This window comes from Colletotrichum chrysophilum, assembly GCF_026319265.1.
Source record: "Colletotrichum chrysophilum strain AFK26 chromosome Unknown scaffold_84, whole genome shotgun sequence".
NCBI classification, from domain to species: domain Eukaryota; kingdom Fungi; phylum Ascomycota; class Sordariomycetes; order Glomerellales; family Glomerellaceae; genus Colletotrichum; species Colletotrichum chrysophilum.
The window spans coordinates 124,667-144,382 of NW_026517371.1; the positions used below are offsets into that span (position 1 = coordinate 124,667).

At 56.1% G+C, this 19,716-nt stretch overlaps 4 protein-coding genes across 4 annotated transcripts; 1 reads left to right on the forward strand and 3 right to left on the reverse strand.

Moving 5' to 3' along the window:
• Window positions 1-602: 602 nt before the first annotated feature.
• COL26b_009078 (uncharacterized protein) lies at window positions 603-2,398 on the reverse strand (the record flags this gene model as incomplete). The annotated part of the gene is made up of 3 exons (XM_053181819.1): window positions 603-1,245; window positions 1,297-2,147; window positions 2,207-2,398. The coding sequence occupies 3 exons, from the start codon at window positions 2,396-2,398 to the stop codon at window positions 603-605; spliced, it is 1,686 nt and encodes a 561-aa protein (XP_053034251.1).
• Window positions 2,399-5,587: 3,189 nt separating this feature from the next.
• Window positions 5,588-7,456, reverse strand: COL26b_009079 (uncharacterized protein; the record flags this gene model as incomplete). Its single annotated transcript, XM_053181820.1, has 2 exons — window positions 5,588-5,755; window positions 5,792-7,456. 2 exons carry the CDS (start codon window positions 7,454-7,456, stop codon window positions 5,588-5,590), a joined length of 1,833 nt encoding a protein of 610 aa, XP_053034252.1.
• A 5,103-nt stretch (window positions 7,457-12,559) lies between these two features.
• COL26b_009080 (uncharacterized protein) lies at window positions 12,560-14,287 on the forward strand (the record flags this gene model as incomplete). Its single annotated transcript, XM_053181821.1, has 2 exons — window positions 12,560-12,820; window positions 13,163-14,287. 2 exons carry the CDS (start codon window positions 12,560-12,562, stop codon window positions 14,285-14,287), a joined length of 1,386 nt encoding a protein of 461 aa, XP_053034253.1.
• Window positions 14,288-14,784: 497 nt separating this feature from the next.
• COL26b_009081 (uncharacterized protein) lies at window positions 14,785-16,562 on the reverse strand (the record flags this gene model as incomplete). Its single annotated transcript, XM_053181822.1, has 3 exons — window positions 14,785-14,835; window positions 14,912-16,305; window positions 16,517-16,562. 3 exons carry the CDS (start codon window positions 16,560-16,562, stop codon window positions 14,785-14,787), a joined length of 1,491 nt encoding a protein of 496 aa, XP_053034254.1.
• Window positions 16,563-19,716: the final 3,154 nt, after the last annotated feature.

Here is a 19,716-nt window from a genome sequence, read left to right on the forward strand (position 1 = left end):
CGCATCGCTTGGGCAGCAAGCAAGGTGGGCTTCAACTCCGATTGTCGGTTTCTCTCTGGGTGCAACACAGGGACCGGGCCGGCCTTGTTTTGTCTGGCGGCGCTAACCAACAAACGTAACGAGATGAGGTCACGGCTTGAGGAACTACCAGGAACTAGACCGCGCACACACACAGGTGAAAGTGCAGGGGACGGACGACTCCGTTTGAACCCCGCATAGTCGCCGTGCGGGGGAGGCTAGTTTACGTAATTTTGTGTTGGGGAATGCGAGGAATTGGAGCACTGGAGGGTCGCGATGGAGTCGACAAGGACACGCGGACAAGTCTCCGTCTTGAGGATGGGTGGTGCTTGGCCTGGGGTTCTGGGGAAGATGTGGGTTTGCCGCGGCTGGACACGATGGGATCTGATGCTTGTCTTCGGCCAAGAGGAAGCCGGGCCACGGCGAATTGCTTTGAAAGACATGGCCTGACAAAGGGAGGCGAGGTTCACTTGGGTTACACAGCCCATTACCGAAAGAGACATACGCGTAGAGAGCATTGTGGATGATGAAACTTTTTGTCATTGAAACGATAATTCAGGTATCTTGTAGATTACTGTGGCTGTTTACCACATCTTCTCCCAGGTTCTGCGGGCAACAGACATCTGGGCCAGTCTCGCTCTCTCCACCTCCTCAATACCACCCTCCTCCCAATGTCTGCACTCGGCATCGACCTCGGCCTTTCCGCTGAGGAGGTCGGCCTCCTTGGGCTGGACAAAGCGCGTGCGCTTGAGGACCTTCCAGATGACAAACGTGAAGACGCCAAAGATGAAGCCAAAGTAGGACGTGATGAAGCCGCGGACGCTGAAGGGGTAGAAGTTGTCGAAGCCGACAAAGATGAGGGCGAGGAAACCCAAAAGCAGGGCCAGGGCGGGGAACCAGGGCGTCAAGGGCGCGATGTAGGGCAGCGTCTCGGGAGGGAAGTTCTGGGCGACGCGGGCGCGGTAGAAGCCCATGTAGGTGATGAGCATGAAGGTGTAGGTCATGATGAGGGCGGTCGTGGTCAGGTCGACGAACCAGAAGAAGACCTCGACGGCGGCGTTGGAGGAGACGAGGAAGGTGATGCACGAGATGAGCGTGACGGCGAGGACGCAGTAGATGGGCACGCCGGCCTTGGTGCACTTCTGGAGGAACTTGGGGGCCTGGCCGTCGCGGGCGAGACCGTAGAGGGTTCGGGAGCAGGAGTATAGGTAGGCGTTACCGCAGGACCTAGGCGTTGTTAGTATAGAGTAGAAGTTGGCAGAGCAAAAGAAAACTCACCATCCGGAAAGCAGGATGAAGGCGTTGATGATGTCGGGAAGAGCCTTGATGTGCAGGTTCTTGATACCCACAACCCAGGGGGAGGCACCGGCACCGGGCTCGCCGTTCTCAATGGCACCCAGCAGACCGGGGTCGCGGGAGGAGCAGATGATGCCGACGCAGAGGACACCGACGACGTAAAAGCCGACAAGACGGTAGAAGATGAGCTTGGCGACGCGAGGGATGGTGCGGCGGGGGTTCTGGATCTCGCCAGCGGCCAGGGCAATCATGTCGGGGCCGGCAATGGTGAAGGCGGCGTAGATGACGACCTTCCACCAACCCAGGAATCGACCCGTCGCACCGTCGGTGAAGTAGGAGTGGATGTAGTTGCCATCGCCCCAGTTGCGGAAGCCGTAGGCATCGTGCATGGGGTTGCCGCCGGACATGGTGACGAGGGTGACGAGGCACAGACCGATCAAGAGGACGACCTTGGTTGAAGCCATGATGAACTCGGACTCGCCGTAGTACTTGACTGCAATCAAGTTGACGGCGACACACGAGACCATGGCGACGGCGATCCAAGCGGCGGCGTTGATGTCGGAGTTCCAGTATTGAATGACGGTTGCGACGGCGCTGTATTCTGTACACACGAGCATGAGACCAGCGAAGAAGTAGGTCCATCCCATGGCGAATCCGAGAGCAGGGTCAACAAAGCGAGAGGCGAGTTCGAAGATGGAGCCGCGGATGGGCAGGTAGGCGCACATCTCGGCGACGGACAGGTTGAGGGGCCAGATGAAGAGGAGACCCCAGAAGGTGTATCCGAGGACGAGCGAGAGAGGGCCGGCCTTGGAGAGGACACCGCCGATACCGACCTGGTAAAGGGGTTAGCTTGAGTTGAAAGTGAGGCCATCATCGCGGGAAGTAAACATACCCAAAGACCAGTACCGATGGAACCTCCAATGGCCATGAGCTGAACATGACGAGGGCTTAGACCACGAACGGTCTCACCGTACTGCTGTGCAACGGCGGCATTGTTGCCCGACTCGACCTGGCCGAGCTTGTTGCTATTGGTGCTGTCGGCGCGGGAGAGGCCGACAGTCTTTTCTTCCATGCCAGCAGCCATGATGGCGGGTTGATGCTGGCAGTGTGGTGTTTTGACTCAAAGGTCTAGGGTCCGAATTATTCTCAGAGAAGGACTGTGGTGAGAATAGTCTTTCTTCGGACTCTTTGTGCTGCAGGGTCGGCAACTAATGCTCACGACGCCGATCAGACCGTTTGGGATAGGGAAGACGAGGACACCGCGGGAACCACAGGCCGAGGGGTGAGAGCGAGGCAGGCCATCTATTTCTATCAGAGATGCCGGAAGCAGTTCGCAGGCTCGTGGCCCCTGGCTTGCCTGGTTCCCCCGACGCTACCTCCTCTGCGTCGTCCGCGCGGATCCATTCCCTCCCCGGCTAGCCACCCAACCTTCATCTGACGTCTCCCGGTTCGGCGGTTCCTGGGATGCGCGTGTACTGCATACTAGGTGTGCGCGCGCAGTGCGGGAGGTGAGAGAGAAAGCGACTACTACAACGCAGTATGTAACTTACTCGGGTCATGATAGACAAGACCAACCGTCGATGGGGCCCCGTCTGCGTACGGCAATAGGGTCCCCACGCAGATAAGCAGAAACGGCCGGGGAACGCTTGTGAATGGGTGGCAGCTGGCTGGGGCGATCAATGGGTGCGGTGGGCGCGGGGGGGAACCCTTGTCAGAGCAACGTCAGGGCGGCCGATACCGACGATAACGGAGCGAAGGCCCTTTCAAAAGATGTTCATAATGCTGTGGTCCCAAGGGTGGTTTTGGTTGATCTGTGAGTAAGAGTTGTGAGTTGCATCTTTTGCCCCCCCGGTTGCTCCCTCTTGTCTCCCACCCATGTTTCGCCGCAGTCCCACCGTTGATGAGATACCAGCGGCGTCAATTGCATGAGAATCACATCAAACATTGGGGTAAGATGATGAAGAATGGTCAATCGGTTGCCGACGATAGCCACTGATCCGAGAGACAAGGGCAGTGTGTACATGTAAACAGTAAAAATCTCCGATGTAATATCAGGTACTGCTGCGTCTTGTTTCGATGGGAACAGTCCCACGCAGACAAGCATTTTCCGCGTCTCTCGGCTTCCTGGATCGCCCAATCGTCGCTAAGGAAAGGACCTCGGCCATCATGTCAAGCCTTTGGCCCGTTCACCAGTCTGTCAGGCCTGGCAATGGGTCGAGACCATCCGACGTCGGATTCGTTCAATGGTCGTTCACTTGAACATAGAGAAACAAGCCACTATCCGACGGACGTCGCTGGCCCTTGGAGCCTTGGAGTAAGACTCCAGAGACAAAATGAGAGGCGAAACTTGGGGCACAATCCCTTGGTTGCTTGGCTGCCACACTGCCGAAAGATAATAATTGACCGCGTGCTGGGCCGGCGGCCACCCCGATAATGGTGTGTAGCGTTGCATGTTTTTGCTTGGCAAGATGGCACATCAGGCTTCTTAGCTGCTGCTGCTGACAGCTCGCGGTTAACGAACGAACATGTCTGTCTCCCGGAACCTGAACATGCATACCGGCAGTGAGGTAGGTATTGAAGGACCTGAAAGACCTTCAGTTCAGGTGTTCCAACAGGGGGCGGGATGATTTGCGGTGGCATTTGGCAGAACGTTCCAGGGCATCCTGCAGGCTGCACAGGAACATAGAAAGCGGGTAGAACCCCGACCGGCCAAACCCAGCACGGCATGGCGCCCTCCCCATCGTGGTTTGGCGGGAATGTCGGGACTGACTCGCTGGCTGCAGGCTGCATAGGGCGCATTTGCTGCTGTTCAGGTTCTTCGCCCTGCTGCAGAGCAGAGCTGGGAAGAAGAAGAGACTTTCAAGAGACAAGGACTAACCGTACAGAGTAGAGTACTCCCGCACAATATCATGTTGGACTTGCCAAGTCTCGGTGTCTCTGCCAATGAAAGACGCAGCCAGAAGGCTTCCAGAACGATAGCAAAATCAGACGACAGTGGAGTGAGTTTCAGGCACCGGAATCCCAAGGACCCTTGGTCATATTGCCAACTTGATGCCCAGTCCTGGCAGTCCAGCCAGTGCCCCCAAGTGCCACCCACATCCGGGGAATTGGCTATCACGGAGCGCCGCGTGCACTCGGCGGCGACACTCGACCTGGATGAGGTTCCTCTTTTTTGGCGTGAGCTTTCATTACGTACTTTCCGTCGCGTTATGGGTCACGCCAGCACGCTAAGAGGCCAAGATAGGACCCAGACCGAGAGGGGTTTTTCCTCGCTGGCGCGCAACAGAAACGAACGATGGGCTCCGACCGGTCAGAGCTCGGATCAAGGGAAGATAATGACAGACCGGAACGCCGATTGGCAACAAATGGAAACCGGGAGCAGACCGCGGGGGAGCGCGCCGCGTGGGTACCTGCGTGTGCGGCGATGGCTCCGCGCGCGGCCTCCGTGTTTGTTGTATTGATTGGTGTTATGTATGGTGGTGTTGTAGATGTTCACAAGCAAACACATATTACTGCGGAACGGGGCGCTGCGTGAGAGAACCGAAAACTATATACTCGTTTCTCCTATCTCACCTCCAACCTCATAAAGGGCGTGGATGACGACCAACGAGTCACACGGGATCAATTGACAGCCCGAGATGTACTCTGCCGGTTGAGAAATGGCGGCAAAGCAGGGGCCGGTGGTGGTCCGTCTCGAGAACTGGTGAACCGGGAATGCGTCCCGGTCCCTGTCTAACACTGAGCCGGCAACGTCCCGGCCGGCACTCAAAACCAAGCCTCCCCATGCTTGCAGCTTGTGATTCTCCTCTACTAGGCACTAGTCACCTTGATCGTTGATGCCAATTGCGATAATTCGTCCGAAAGTCTCGACCAACCGACGCAATTGAAAACAAAATGGAAATTGGTAACAGCAAAAAAGAGAACACATCGCGGCCTCAAAGCGGGCCCTGCCAAGCTCCATCAATGCAATATGTGTGTGTCTGTCTGATAGTCTAGGTACTACACGTACCAATCGTCGACTGTTTCCACTACATCTAATCGCGATCTATCCTCGACGGATCCCGTCTCGTAACGTCGAGTCTCCGTCATCATCATCATCGTCTGCGCATACATGTCTGCTTGCTTGCTTGCTTTCCAGCGTCACGTTGAAGGGGGCGGTTTCACAGAATTCCTACTCTTCCTCCTCACTCTCTCCATCCTTTCTCCGTCTCTCTCTCTCATTCCGACCGACGGATGGCCAGACTGCAGGGTATCATGGTAAGAAAAACGCAATCTAGACCTCCGCCGCGGTGACCGTGACTGTTATGGTATCCTTCTCGTTAACCTTGGAGGCCACGGTCTCGGTCTCAACAACGGTCTCCGGCTCATGCTCATCATCTTCGTCCTCGTCCTCCTCGTCTCTGCTCGACGAAAGACGCTTACCGCCACGCCGCCACCGCCCCTTCAACCAACGCCGTCAGCTCTTTGCCCCATTCACCTTGGTCTTGGGAGGCGCTCCCTGCGCGCGCGGCGTCCGGTCACCGCTGCTCCGGGTGCCGTTCCCGTTCGTCGGGATGTAAAAGTCGTAGCGGTTGGGGAAGAGGATGATGTTCGCGAGCCTCAGAAGCTCCTGCTCCGACTCCGTCCTGGACTTGTTGCGCAAGCCCTCTTCGTCGTCAATGTCCATCGCGTCACCACCCCCGTTCAGCTCCCTCTTGGGCGATGCGCCGGCGGGCTCGACGTCGTACGGCGCCAGACCCATGGCCCTGAGGCCGTCGACTCCACCGTACTCCTCGACCTCCTTGGCACCGGGACGGTCCTGGTGTGAGGCCTCGCTGCCTAGAGCGAACAGGGTGTCAAAGTCCGGTCCCGGCTGCCCGGTCTGGAAGGCCTTGCGCTGGCGGGCGAGGAAGAGCGCGTTGGTCTGGGTCAACGGGCACACGGGGGTGTAAGTCAAGAGGGACAGCTCGTTAGTCTCGTTTTGCAGTGAGGGCGGGACGCCGAGTCTCGTGCCACCCGTGATTATTGAGTAGGCCTGGTCGCAATGCCAGATTACGTAGTCGCCCGCCTGCATGCTGGGCAGAGACACCAGGCTCCTCCGGAGATGCAGATGCGGGTGCCATCGTTCCGTGATACGCTGCGCGTGGCCGGGAACGGCGCCGTGGATGATGGTGTTGGGTTCCGGGTCGAGCGTCCAGTTCGACGCGTCGAGGTAGGCAGCCCATTGATCCGCCTTGCCGCCGTCCGGCTGCTCCGGCGGGCCGCGTTTCGGTGAGAAGAAGGGCCGGAGCAGGAAGTACGCTGCGACGAGCTTGGGCGAGGGGAGGACGCGCACCATGCCCTGCTCGACCTTGGTGAGCGCCAGTACGCCCTGGAACATGCGGAAGATGCTGCATGCGCCGGCGCCGTTGTACAGGTCTGTGGTGGCGCCGACGCGGCCGGCCGGGTCCCAGGGGTCGTACGACTCCCAGTCGCCGCGGAAGACGGCCTCGTAGGCGCCGCCGCGGCCGTAGCCGTCGGGCTCCCAGCGCTCGAGGCTGCCGCTGTCGATCTGGGCGATGACGGCGCTGGCGTTGAGGGAGTCGGCGGCCGAGTTGCCGTTCTGCTGGCCGACGGCGCCCAGCTTGTCGTTGTGGATGCGCAGGCGATCGGCGTAGCTCACGGGGGCGCGCGTGATGTGCAGGTCGTCCGTCGACTCCCAGAAGGACATGGCGAACTTCTGCGCGCGCAGCATGTTGGGATGCGCGCGGGCGCGGACCTGCACCGGCGTCCAGAAGAGGTCGATGCAGGTCGGGTCGTGTAGCGCCGGCGGCTTGAACTCTCGGTTCTTGTCTAGATACTCGTGTGTCTCCTGCACCCAGCTCTGGGCGTCGGTGGGAGAGACGACGCCCTTGATGACGGCGACGCCGTATCTGCGCAGGCGGTGGGCGAAGGCCTCGACGCGCACGGGGTCGTTGATGTCGGTGAAGTTGATGGAGGGGATGAGATCGGAGCCCCTGGTCTGGATGTCGGCGATTTCGGTCCTGAGGGCGTCGAGGAGGCGGCGCCAAGAAGCCTCGACGGCGGCTTCGTGGCCGGCGATGAGGCGCTTCTTGACGCCGGCGAAGCGCGACGGGAGCGGAATGGGCTCCGCGCCGTAGAATGAGACGACGGGAGGCTCCATGCTCTTGGGGAAGACCTTGCGGCTTGCTGCTGGTGTTGCTGCTGCTGCTGCTGCTGCTCCAGTTGGAGTCACAGTCGACGAGCGCGTCGTCGCGGCCGAGGTTGCAGCAGTGGTGGCCGCAGACACAGGAGAGGGAGAGGTGGTGGTGGTGTTGGTGGAAGAAGAGAATACGGTAGTAGGGGAGACGGAGGTGGCCCGAGACGCGGCGGCAGACGACGGCGGGGAGGTCTTAAGAATGCGGGCGGATGTTCTGCGAGAGGAGCTTGGGGATGATGTTCCTGTGCCCAAACCACCACTAGAAGAGATGGAGATAGATCCAGACCCAGACCCAGATGAATGACCCCTGCGACCCTTCTTCCCCAGACTCGGCCTGGAGGGTGGTGGCTTGTTGTTGACAGACGCAGCAACGGAAGCTGATGTTGTGTTGCCACCAGCTGCTGGATGATTCGACAAGTTGTCCAGGTTCTCGGTCAGGGTCGCTGAGGGTGAGAAGATGCCGGCATGTCCATGTCCATAATCATGTTCATGTAAATGTACTTCTGCATCTCCAAATCCCCCTCCCCCTCCCCCAATTTCCTGCCCACCACCACCACCACCAACAACACCATCCCCTTCTCCTCCTTTTCCGCCCTCCCCAGTTGCATTTGCATTTGCGGGGGGCGCCTCAGTGGGGCCAGCGGCCCAGCGGGCCTTCATCATCCGAGCTGCCGTTGTTGCCCAGAGTCTGAGATGAACGTACACAGCAGTTGTTGTATCTCCTGGTCCTGGTGATTCCTGTGGCTAGTAGAGATACTCTGCATCCATCAGTACCTCAAGTCGTGTGCCGTGCTGCAGTCAGCCAACAGAAAGAAGCAAGGTCTCGACTGATACGTAGGTAGGTATTGGCAGAGACCAAAAGTCAGCTGCCGACTGACGAGTGGAAATGGTGCAATAACGGTGTCGGACCAAGTGTTCCTCGAATCCAATTTCGGGAGTTGTTGACCAGGGCAAATCAGATCCAATCCAATCGTCTTCGACCCCGAGCCGACCGGGCGACGCGCAGTAAACCCCGTCCGTCGTAATAATCCTCTTCTTATATGTTGCGACCCGTCTCGTGATGCCACGAACACACCACAACGCCCCGGATTCTTCAACGGTTTGGTGATCCCCAAGTGGTGGAAAAGCCAGTCCAGCCAGCCTGTCAACCACAAAAGACGCGGACGGGAACCTCGGCGGCGCAGGAACAGGCCTAGTCCAGAGGCAGCCCTTCGGGGGATTTTCTTGACAGCGGTTGTAGTGCCGAATTGAGTGCAGAATGGCACCTCGTGACCGTCCCAAACAGGGCAAAGCCAGAGGCAGCGGACGTAGGATACCGAGAAGAAAAAACAACAAATGGATTGCGTCTTGTTGTAGACGTGGTGAGCGTGAAGATGAAGTAAAGCTGGTACGGAGAGACAACAAGAACAGCAGACCTTTTCCAACTAGAACAAACCATCCGGTGTGTGAGTACTCTGGGGCATCACGAAGCCTTTATCTGCATCCATCCATGATGGGGGGTGCACAAGAATGTTCCCACAATTCTTCCATCGGCATCTTATTCCATGATTCCACGATTCCCATCCCCAGCCCAGCCCAGACCCTGGCATCAATCAGCGTGGCCGCAGTTAACGGACTCTGGGCCGACAGCTTGGGCCCGCCCGTTCTGTTTCTGGTTCTGGCTAAGTACCGCACTGCACCCCGAGCATCTCGGCGCTTCACGAGGGGAGGAGGGGAGCAAGAGGGTCCGTCGACCCCGTCTGCAACGAGATAGATTGCTTCTCATTGCACCATCGCCAAATCGCCGGGTGAAATGACCCCCAAGCCGGGGTTGTCGACGCGGCCAATACGGGCGATACGGGCTACATTGGCCCACGAGAAACCTCAAACCTCCGTGTGTGCTGCCCGCCGGGCCGCGAACCCGCGCCACGGCTAATATGCGGAGTGTCGCTCTTCACGCAGACTGGCCAGAGTCCGCCACAATGGAGAGGGCCTCTTCGGCCAGACAGGCCGTTTGTTCCAGCGCCCACGCTCGCATCCCTGCCCTGATTCCCTCTTCTCAGTGGCTGCTGTGTCCGCGCCATGGACGTATCGGTACAAGCTCCTCCTCATATGCAGGCGCGCCGTGTGGCCCCCATGCCTCACTCTCCACGCTATGTACTGTCCTCAGAACTCACTGGGAAAAGCTGGGCGACGAGCCGTTGGCAGGAAAAGTTTGGGTCGCGTATGGGACGAGCATGGATACCGAAACCACAGCGGCGGCGGCGGCGGCTTTGGCTTCTTCTCTCTGGAGGCATTTCTGTTTTCCCATGGCCGTGTCCCAGCTGGCTGATGTTCGGGATCTTGCCGATCTTTCCCAGCAAACGGCCCTTGGCCCCCATCTCTCGTCTCGATGCTGGTTGCCCCTACATAGTATGCCCATGTCCAATGGTCCAATGCACCGTCCCGTGTCAATCCAGGCCCTGGACTTCGGGATGCATTGCGCCGCAGTTCAAAGATGGCGATAAGACCTGTTGAATCGCGCCCCCCAGGATGGCGGGTTGCATGTGACCGTCAGAGAGTCGAAGCATCACAAAAACCTTTTCGTACGCCATTACGACGTCTTGCACCGCATTGATAATTGAAGACTGCTATTGAGCTTGGGACGTTTTCGGATGCGAACATGACTGGCAAGCACACCGGCTGAGACGGACCCGAAGAGCTTACAGGACCGAAAGGGATGTTAATCAATCGCTAATATTTACTGCGGGATAATGCTGCAACGTAGCAGCCCCCGCTTGCAGAGTACTTAACAGAGCTGAGCATGAGCCGTCGACCAATTGAATAACAATAACGGATGGAGGTGACGACGCCCAGGGCTGAAGAATCGGATATGCACAGTTCTGAGATGAGGCGTCAAGGTATTTCCAGTGGCAAACATCACGAGGCGCGTAAGCCTACATACCAGAATGTGAAAGTGATGCGGCGCTGAACATAGGTTTTGAATGTTACCGCCTGACGCTGCAGCACCAAATGGCGTGTTTGTTTGACACAGACACGAGAAACCCACCGGCACAACGCGTCTTCTTCCCGCCAACGTCAAAATAGCAGACTATTGCTACTGCTTTTGCCTTTATCTCCTGGTTTCATTGCCTGTGTTTCGTGCGGCTACACACGCCACCTGTTCGCCGCTTGGTAATCTTGGATGGGTGGTGCTTGATTGGGGTCTGGTCTGGTGCCTCTGCATCAATCCAACCCATCCCGCGAAAAGCCTCCGCACCCAAGCTGGCGGCGGCCGCCAACGACGGTCATAGGCTGCTAACTCCCCGAGCTTCCGTCCGCCAATGCGGGGGCCTCTTCCGGTGCGCTTCTTACTTGCGCTCGCGGGGTGAGCCTCCGACGCTCTAGTGAACACCCGTCAGACGTAGGAATGTGGGTAAAGGCGGCCCGGGTCTAGCCAAGTCTGTGGCTTGATGAATGCTTGGCCTGTTGGCGAGGATTTGGTTTTGGTGGCTGGCAGAGAGTACGCAGCATGCAACTGATCTCTCGATCCGAATGGAGATATGGTTGAACCCTTGGTCAGAAGATGGACTTCTCCGCACAGCAGAATGTCCGTTCGCCCAGTCAGTTGCCCTTTTGATGCTACCTCGCCTACAGCCAGTGCCAGAAAGACAACGCAGAAGCGACGAACAACATGTCCTGAAACCCGCTGCTCCTCCAGACTCGGCCGATGGACGGACTCAAGGTTAGCGTGCCGTCTCGCGATGCAACTTCTGAGTAATGAGAAACAGATAGCGGGTGGTGTGGTGTTGAGTGCGTACTACGTGCAGAAACGGGCATGCTGTGCATGAGATGGAGGCACTCGGACACGTCCTATCGCCGACTACTTGGGATATCCTTCGCGAGATTTTATCGAGCAGAAAACACACACGCAAGAGAGATTGAGTCTTTGACCGCGAGCAGAACATCTCATGTCTATTCGCTTAGCCTTCTTCCCTCGCAGCTTCAACTCGCTTCTCTGCATCGCCAGCAGGCGGGACGGGTTCGGGCGAAACATCGAGTGCTGCAAACGCCGACTGGCACGGATGGTGCCGACAGGCAGACCCAGGCCGACTTCGTTTGCACATTCCGAGCAGGTGGAAAAGCCTTGGCGTCATGATGCCACCTGCGCGGGGCCATCACAATATCGACAGCGTTGCAATATGAAGAGACTGCAGACTAGCGCACCTCTGAAGCCTCTGAAAGGTCGTGAATAAACTTCCGCTTGAAACGCTTTTGGCGAGTCGCCCGTCGTCTAAGCAGGGGCCGCCAGGCTCAATTTGCTGCCCGTCCGGAGTTGCCAGAACTTTAGGCTTCGGGCACGAACCTGTATGTGATCAGTCAACGGGCAGGGCATACTCTTTTTATCTGGGGGAGGCAGTTCTGGTCACTGTCGGGCACATAAACTTTCGTCTCTTCGGCGGCGTTGCACCCCGTCGTCGTAGTTGTGTTTACTGCAAACAAACACGAAAGACTCTATGCCCCCGCCGAACCCCCGCGACTGGGGCGAGCCATCTTGTCTCCCTACACCCATCCTCTCTTGTCTCTCTCTTGATACAATGAGACGCAGCTACGAGTGCCAGGGGGCATCCCACAACAGCGAATAGCCTCATCCAGGGGCCATGGCGCCAGTTTCAGATGGCGGCGGGGAGCAAGCAATCAGCCCTACTTTCTTCACCCTACCTTGAGTCTGCTGGTCTCCTTGGCGCTAGAGTTGTTAATTCCAATAGACTTTTTGACGCTTCCCAAATCGTTCAGTGATTGTCGCAGCTGCCACCGAGCCTCCCGCAGACCGCCAGCCCAGGGACGGCGTGGCCTTCCTGCCATGTCAAAAACAAACTTTTCGAGCCTTATTCAAAAGCAATGGGGTCTGCCATTTTGGTATCTTGTTCAGACAATGATGTTGGGGTTTTACGGGTAGTTGTTCTGGCAGCACACCGGCCATCTTTAATTTGACCTTTGGGTTACTACAGTTATATCGCGTTCGCTCTCTTGAGTCTCTCTCTCTATCTCTCTTTTTGTCTCTGTCTTCCTACCGCTCGGTCGACTCACCGACCATATACTACAAACATGAGTTCGACGACTTCGTCCCGTGCCAGCCAACGGCCGGTCTCGGCCGACCTCGCCGGCAGCATCTACCTCATCACGTCCGATGGAAAGACGCTCAAGCTGCCCATGCCCAGCAACTCGCCATACGATCCGCTTAACTGGAGCCCTCGAAAGCGAATCGTCGCTCTATGTGTTATCGCGCTGTATTCGGTGGTTTCCATGATGGAAACACAGGCTGCTAGCCTGATGTATCGCTCGCTTGCTGCCGAGTTCAACGCAGGGGTTAGTCGCTGGAAGCTATCTTGACCACAGCGGTGTAGACTGACACGTCGCAGCAACCTGACAAATACCCGTTGAATATCCTCGTCTCGACGCCCAGTACCATCTTCCTTGGCCTCGGTGCCTTCTTTTGGATTCCGTTGTCAGTGGCTCTGGGAAGGCGGCCGGTGTTCCTCCTCGCTTCGGTCTGCTTGACTGTCGCTACTGTCCTTGCGGCAAACGCGTCTTGTTTCTACCAATTGCTTGCAGCGCTGAGTCTGCAGGGGTTTTCTGCCGGCTTGAGCTTGAGCGCTGTATGTTCAAGACGATGCTCCTCGTCGAAACTTGGGCTAACCTTTGACTTAGGCAATGCTCATGGTGATTGATCTCACTTTCATTGACGAGCGACCGAACGCGTTGGGCTTCTTCTGGAGCGTGGGATGTGGTCTCGGCCTTCTCTCGCTACCAAGTGTCACTGCTCTCTCAGAATCCGGATGGAGGGCTTTCTACACAGCCTGGGTAGTTCCCTGCCTAGCCCTCCTCGTCTGCGTCTTCTTCTTCTTCCCCGAGACCTACTTCGTGCGACCGGCCATAGCATTTGACGGCCACGTCCTTGTACAAGGAGGCTCGGAGAAGATCCAGATGTACGATGACTGGGAAGCCATCCCGGGCGGCAAGGCTGCTGCCATCGCCGCAGTCACCGAAGTGCCCCCTCCTGAGACGATGTGGTCGACGATGGTGCGTCAGTGGGGAGTTCGCAAGGGCGGTGCCGGCTTCAGAGAGATGTGGAATTGCTACCTGCAGACACTGCTGTGCGCGGCCAACCCCCTCGTTTTCTGGGTTGCCATCCTCAACGCCCTCAACTTTGGCGCCATGATCTTCATCGGCGAGACGTACGCGATGGTGATGGCGCAACCGCCGTACAACCTTCCCGAGCGCGTCATCTCCATGGTGAATCCCGTTGCAGCAATCGGATCATTCCTTGCCTGGCCCGTGTCGACTATCCTGACATCCCGGGTTGCTCGGCGCCTTACACTCCGCAACGGCGGCATACGCGATGCGGAGCACTATCTCATCGCATTCCTACCCGCTGTACTTGCCGGCGCAGGCAGCGTATTCGTCTACGGCCTCACGGTAAATTACAAGTGGAACTTTATCTGGATCTTTGTTTCCTATGTCTTGAACGCTTTCAGCGCCGCGGCGTACGGTATCGCCTCCACACTCTGGGTAACCGAGGCTTTCCCCCGCTGGGCCGCTCCGGCGATGATCATTGTCGGAGGAGGTGGATACATGTTGAGTTTCGCAACATCTTATGCTGTCACCCCGTGGCTCAAGTCACAGGGTTACCTCGGCGCCAGTTTCGAGTTGGGCGCCATCTTACTTGTGGTGGGTGGCATCGCTGTGCCGCTGGCGTTCTGGGCAAAGAGCTTGCGGCAGTATATCCATGGAAGATGGGGTGTATCGGAGGCCGGCGCGCTGCGTCCACAGTAGAAGTGCGTCGACGAGCGAAAAACATCTCCTTTGTTTGGGCGGAGGTGTGTGTACCACTGGGTGTACGGCTGGGATGCAGCAGCGCTGCGAGCCCGGATCCGTAGTCCTCAGAGCTCATCAACTGAGCTGAACCAACCGTCAATGATAATCATAGTCTCTAAGCATTATGTCCCTTATTTTGATGCGATATGGTGCGGGGTATCTACAAAGTGAGACGCCGGCAAATTTCTATCTTCCTCCTAGCTCCTTATCAAGCGTTGTATGATGGTCAAAGGTGGACAGCAAACCGATCGGGGTCCACTCTCCCCCAACAAGATTCCTCGCCATGTTCGAATATGCATCCGCTCGTACGCTTGAAACTCCACGAGACGACGATAGTTTGCTCTTCGAAGTGCCGGCGACGGAAAACTCTTGGCTTTTCCGGCCCCCTCCGTCTGAACAGCCCCGTCCCGACCGGATGGGCGGTTGCGACGTCACGGACCCGGCGGTCGCATTATTCACGGTCCTTTCGAGTTCTTGAACGGCTGTCTCGGGTTTGGCTGCTTGATCTGTTTGCGAGAAATGCAACGTTGGCATGTCAATGTCACCCTCAGAGGGTTGACTGGTGTCAATGTTTTGAGACACCCGTTGCTCGAGCGGCCCCGCATTCCGCCTGGCGAACCTTTCCATTTCGAGGTCATGTGCGAAGCTATCACCAGAGCAAAAGTTGCCGAATAGAGAATGGATGGTGATGTTATCCCTGACCCAGTCTGTGGGATTGACGGTGCAAGGCCAGACATCTTTCGGTTGGAACATTCGAATGAGGTCGCAGAGCTCCTGGTAGGATGAGTGCCGGGAGTAAGGAAAAGTGATAGTTTTCGGCAAGGGTGGCTCGGAATCGGTTCCCGTGCTGAGGAAACTAGAGCTGGGTGGTTGTCTCTTTTGCCCCACCGACCGGAAGGCATCGAGGATTGCTGCTTCGTTCTTCTCTCCAAAAGATGAGATATCGATGTCGAGAGACATGTTCCGCCCGGTGTTTACCCCAGTTTCGAGGAGCTCCCGGAGCAGCGACCCTGATTCCTGAGGAAGATCGCCCTTTTCCTTGAGCAGGGCCAGCACGGCTTCGACGTCGGCGGACGACAGCGTGTCCAGCTCCGCGTCCCGCTCCAGGTCGTCTCCGCCCCCGCCGACACCGACCTCGGCAATCTCGGCTCCGTTGGAAAGATGCGCGACAAGGGGTTGGATGGAAACGACTTTTGATCCTCGAACAACAGAGCAAAAGTTGCCTCTCTCACAACTGTGAAGTCGAACGTGCTCGTCCCGTGTGAGACAACCTGGATGGGGTGTATTGCCGCATATGTAACCAGCCAACGCCGGCGCCTCAGGGCACAGATGTATGGACGAGCTGAAGCGATCGTTCGAGGCTTTGCCAGTCAACGAAGAGAAGACGCGCATCTTGTAGTCATCCACATGGATCCTGGATCTCAGGGCCTTGGACAGGGCAATCCAGACTTGCTCGTACCCGTACGTCCATGCTTGGATGTGGAAGATGGTGTCGTCGGGATACAAGGCCACCTTGCGCAGCAGCTCCGCAATGCCATTGGCCTTTGTTTGAAACGGCACGTTCTGGATGAAAGAAGTGTCGAGGTAGATCTTGTCTAGCGTCTTGATGCCACAGGTGTACCCAACGACTGCTGGGTTTCTGGCGACGGCATTGACGAACCACGGTTCGCTTCGGATGTCACCCGTATAGAGAACAGCGTGATGGTTGTCCTCGATCAGGAACATTACAGAACCGGGGCAGTGGTTTGCATCGAGCAAAGTGACCTGAATGCATCTTCCGGGAGCAAGCTCGAGGGTGGTTGGCGTATCCAGGGGCAGCGGTTTGAGGAGATTCTTGAGATGCTTGTACGTCTGCACGCGAGCCTCCAGAATACCCTTGGCGTAGTTGATGCGACAGGGATAACGTTCAAGACGGAGGAGCATCTCCCGCGTGGCTGCGGAGCAGTAGACAAACGGAGAGCGGAGGCTTTCCAACCCTGCGAGGTGGTCGCTATGGATATGGCTTAGGAAGCACGCCAGTGGCGGATGATGGCCGGCATGTTTCCGGAAGAAGTCAACTGCAACGCAATCAGCAACGAAATTTTGAGGGAAAAGGCGCGTCGGGGTGAGAGGCAGCGGGTGAACGCGAAGCTATCACGCGGGCCCCAGGGTCACAGTGATGCTACTTTTTCGTCAGCAAGGACTTACTCCGAATGTCAGGAAACTCTGCGACAAGACCATTGAATGTGGACATCGTGAGGAGCTGTCATTTTTTTGATGCGGGATCAAATCGGGGGAAACACAATATCTGGTTGCCGACGTTGAAGTTGAGAAACGACGTCGCGTGAGTGAGAGGCCGCGTGAAGGAAAGAGCAGCACCAAACGAGAAAGGAGAAGGCCCCTCCGAGACAAATCTGTCGCCTGCCGGATGGAGCCGGCTGGCAGCAAGCGGACGGTAAAAGTCCGGACAAATGAAGTGATTGTATAATACCATCCACCAGTGGCTGCCCGGTGCTGTAGGATCCACATCTCCGAGAGACCCGCTTTTACGGCTCCGATTCCGGATCCTGCTGGCCGAAGCATGCTCTCCTGCAGCATTTACGAAGTTATAGCGCCAGAAAGCACAGGCTAAATGAAAAGAATTGAATGAAAGAGGGTTGTTATGTCGTAGGAGATAGTTCGCGACTTGCTATGGTGTCCATGTGTCAACTAGTCATCACATGAGCATCAGTCTTCTCTTCTCGCTCTGTCTCACTTCTGTTCGTCCCATGTGCCCGGAGAGCTGGCCGGTAAATTTCCCGACTCTAGCATGGAAACTAGAAGATGCTTCTGGTGAGGTGACTTTGAGTGGCTCCAGACGAGCACGGGTACATCACCCACCGATCCAACCATCACCAACTGTCCATGTCCTTGAACCTTGACGGGAAGTCCACGTCTTCCCGAAACTCTGTTCTAGCCGAATGCTAATCGATCACAACGCTGTGAACCTTCTCAAATTTGTTCTCGATAAGGATTCGTTCAGCTTTCTCCAGGCCAAAATACGAGAAAGGGGCCTTTTGCTACTTCTCGGACTGTAAAAACGACCCGAGAGACAGGAGGGTCAACGGGGTTCCCCGCTTGTCGATGTGCGCCAACCAGATGAAATCATTAGACGAACTGTCAATCTCCCTGCCTCCTCATTGTGGATTCCATATGCACGACATGGCTCAAGGGTCCACAGCTCATGGATGTTGAATCTCCTTGGGCTGCTCACTCAGGCACCGCCGCACTTGCCATCAAGCCAGTCAGTTTGGACTTGTTTCGGCCAGTCGCATCAGATCTTTCCTCTCATCGTGAGTGCCCAGAGACAGAAGCCCACAGAGCTGTTGTTGTGTTCAATGGCAGCTCTCTTAATGCTCCATGGCGCTCCCGTCATGCAGATGTGACGTTGATAGATCAAATCTGGATTTTGGATAGCTAGAGGCATTCCAAGCAAAGCAATATTCCGCAACTTAAGATTTCTGGTGGCCGTGGCTTTAGCCGAAGCAGGGGAGGGCTATGCCCACAAGGATACCTACCAGGACTAGCAGCCCACGCGCGGCTACTTACTCAGGAATGCCCCTGGACATGTCCTTAGACGCTGTACTTCTCGAACTGTCAAGCTCGATCTATCCCCCGCGGCGACTAAAGCCTCGATTGTGAAGGCGCAGTTAAATTCGACAAGAATGGCACTCATATTCTTGTGGATATTGATACCTATAAAAGCGTCTAGATGTGTTCATCGGCCCAGGATAGATCAACAGAGGAGACCTCAAAGAAGTGAAATAGAGCTCATACGCCACGGAAACGTCTAAGCATCACGCTCGTGCATCTTTGGTTCTTGGATCATCTCCACCCGCTCCGTCTTCAACCCCCTGAAAACGACCATCTTCCCACAAATACTGGCGTGAGCACCATAGGGCCGGGGATCACGAACCAACTGTTCCTTAGAAAGGAAGGCCACTTTGAATGGAGCGAATCAACCGCCTTCAGAGGGCCCTAGACCAATATGCAAGGATCAAATGCATGGGCTTTGATCGTCTATGAGGGTCAAGAACCACACTGTTGTGGAGATAGTCGGAGGAATTACGAGTCCACAAAAGTTGGTAAGCATTGTCAAGCGTTAAGAGGCTTACCGTGGGTGTCCAAATTCAACAATGGACAGCTTTATTAGCAGCTACAGCTACGCGGAACGTTTTGTATGACTCGCTGCTCTGTTCCTCCAAACAGGCGAAGGTTGCCTAGACGTCAGCAGGGCAGGCGATTTGCAACCATAGAAGCCGTTTCCCGGTTCAGCTCCCTGACATGTAGTAATGCGACAGAGTACCCTTGAAAATGTCCGAGCGGTAGATGTCTTGAAAACTGCGGCTTCCTTGGCTTCAAAAAATGCTGCCCTTAGAAATTCCCATCCCGCCTTCCTTATTAAACTCCTGGCGTGGAACGCTTGTCCGAACTGCTCGACTCGCGGGTCTCTTCGTTTCCAAAGGGCATGGTGATGACCGATTTACTTGTGTCTGCACGCCAAGCTACTGGCGAACCTTTAGCGATGGAACTCAGCCAAGCTCAATCCAGAGCTCTTGGAATCAACGCCGGTTTTATTTTCTTCATAATCATCATTATGGGAATGCGAATGTGGGCAAGGCTTGTCATCACGAAGGCTATCGGCCTCGACGACAGTAAGTACATTATTGAAAGAGACTACTTCATAGAGACGATGACACTAATTCATATTTGCCAGTCATGATGGCATTCGGAACAGTAAGACACCATAAGAGGACCCCGTTCTTCCCTCAGGGTAATTCGAATTTGCAACACTGATTTGTTCAGTTAATGACAATCGCGTTATCTATCACTGTAATGATTTCGGTCGTTCGCGGTATTGGAAAGGCCAGTGAGTTCTATTTCTCCAACCCCAACTCCTCGCCATTACTAACAAGAACCAGGAGCAGACATTCCAGCAGAGACTTGGGAGCCCATGCTTCTAGTGAGTGACGTGATTTTCAACATATTTCTGCATCGAGCTCGCAACGTTCAAAAAGTACTGACAGCAACGCGGTGTAGTCGTTTTGGGTCTCTCGCTTACTGTATGCAATCGCCATGGTGCTCGTCAAGGTCGCCCTGCTTCTGTTCTACCTGCGCCTTGATGATCGACTACTCATGAGATGGGCGGTCCACAGCCTCACAGTGGTTGTCATCGGCATGGGTGTAGGGCACTTTGTCATGTCTGTTATCGAGTGTAGTCCACCGGAGGTCTTTTGGACATCGAAAGGAGACCGCATTATTTATATGCAACAATGCATGACGCAATCTAAACAGCAAGCATTTTGGGATGCTGCCGGTATTATCGTCATCATCACAGATATATGTCTTTGGATCTGCCCGATCCCTAT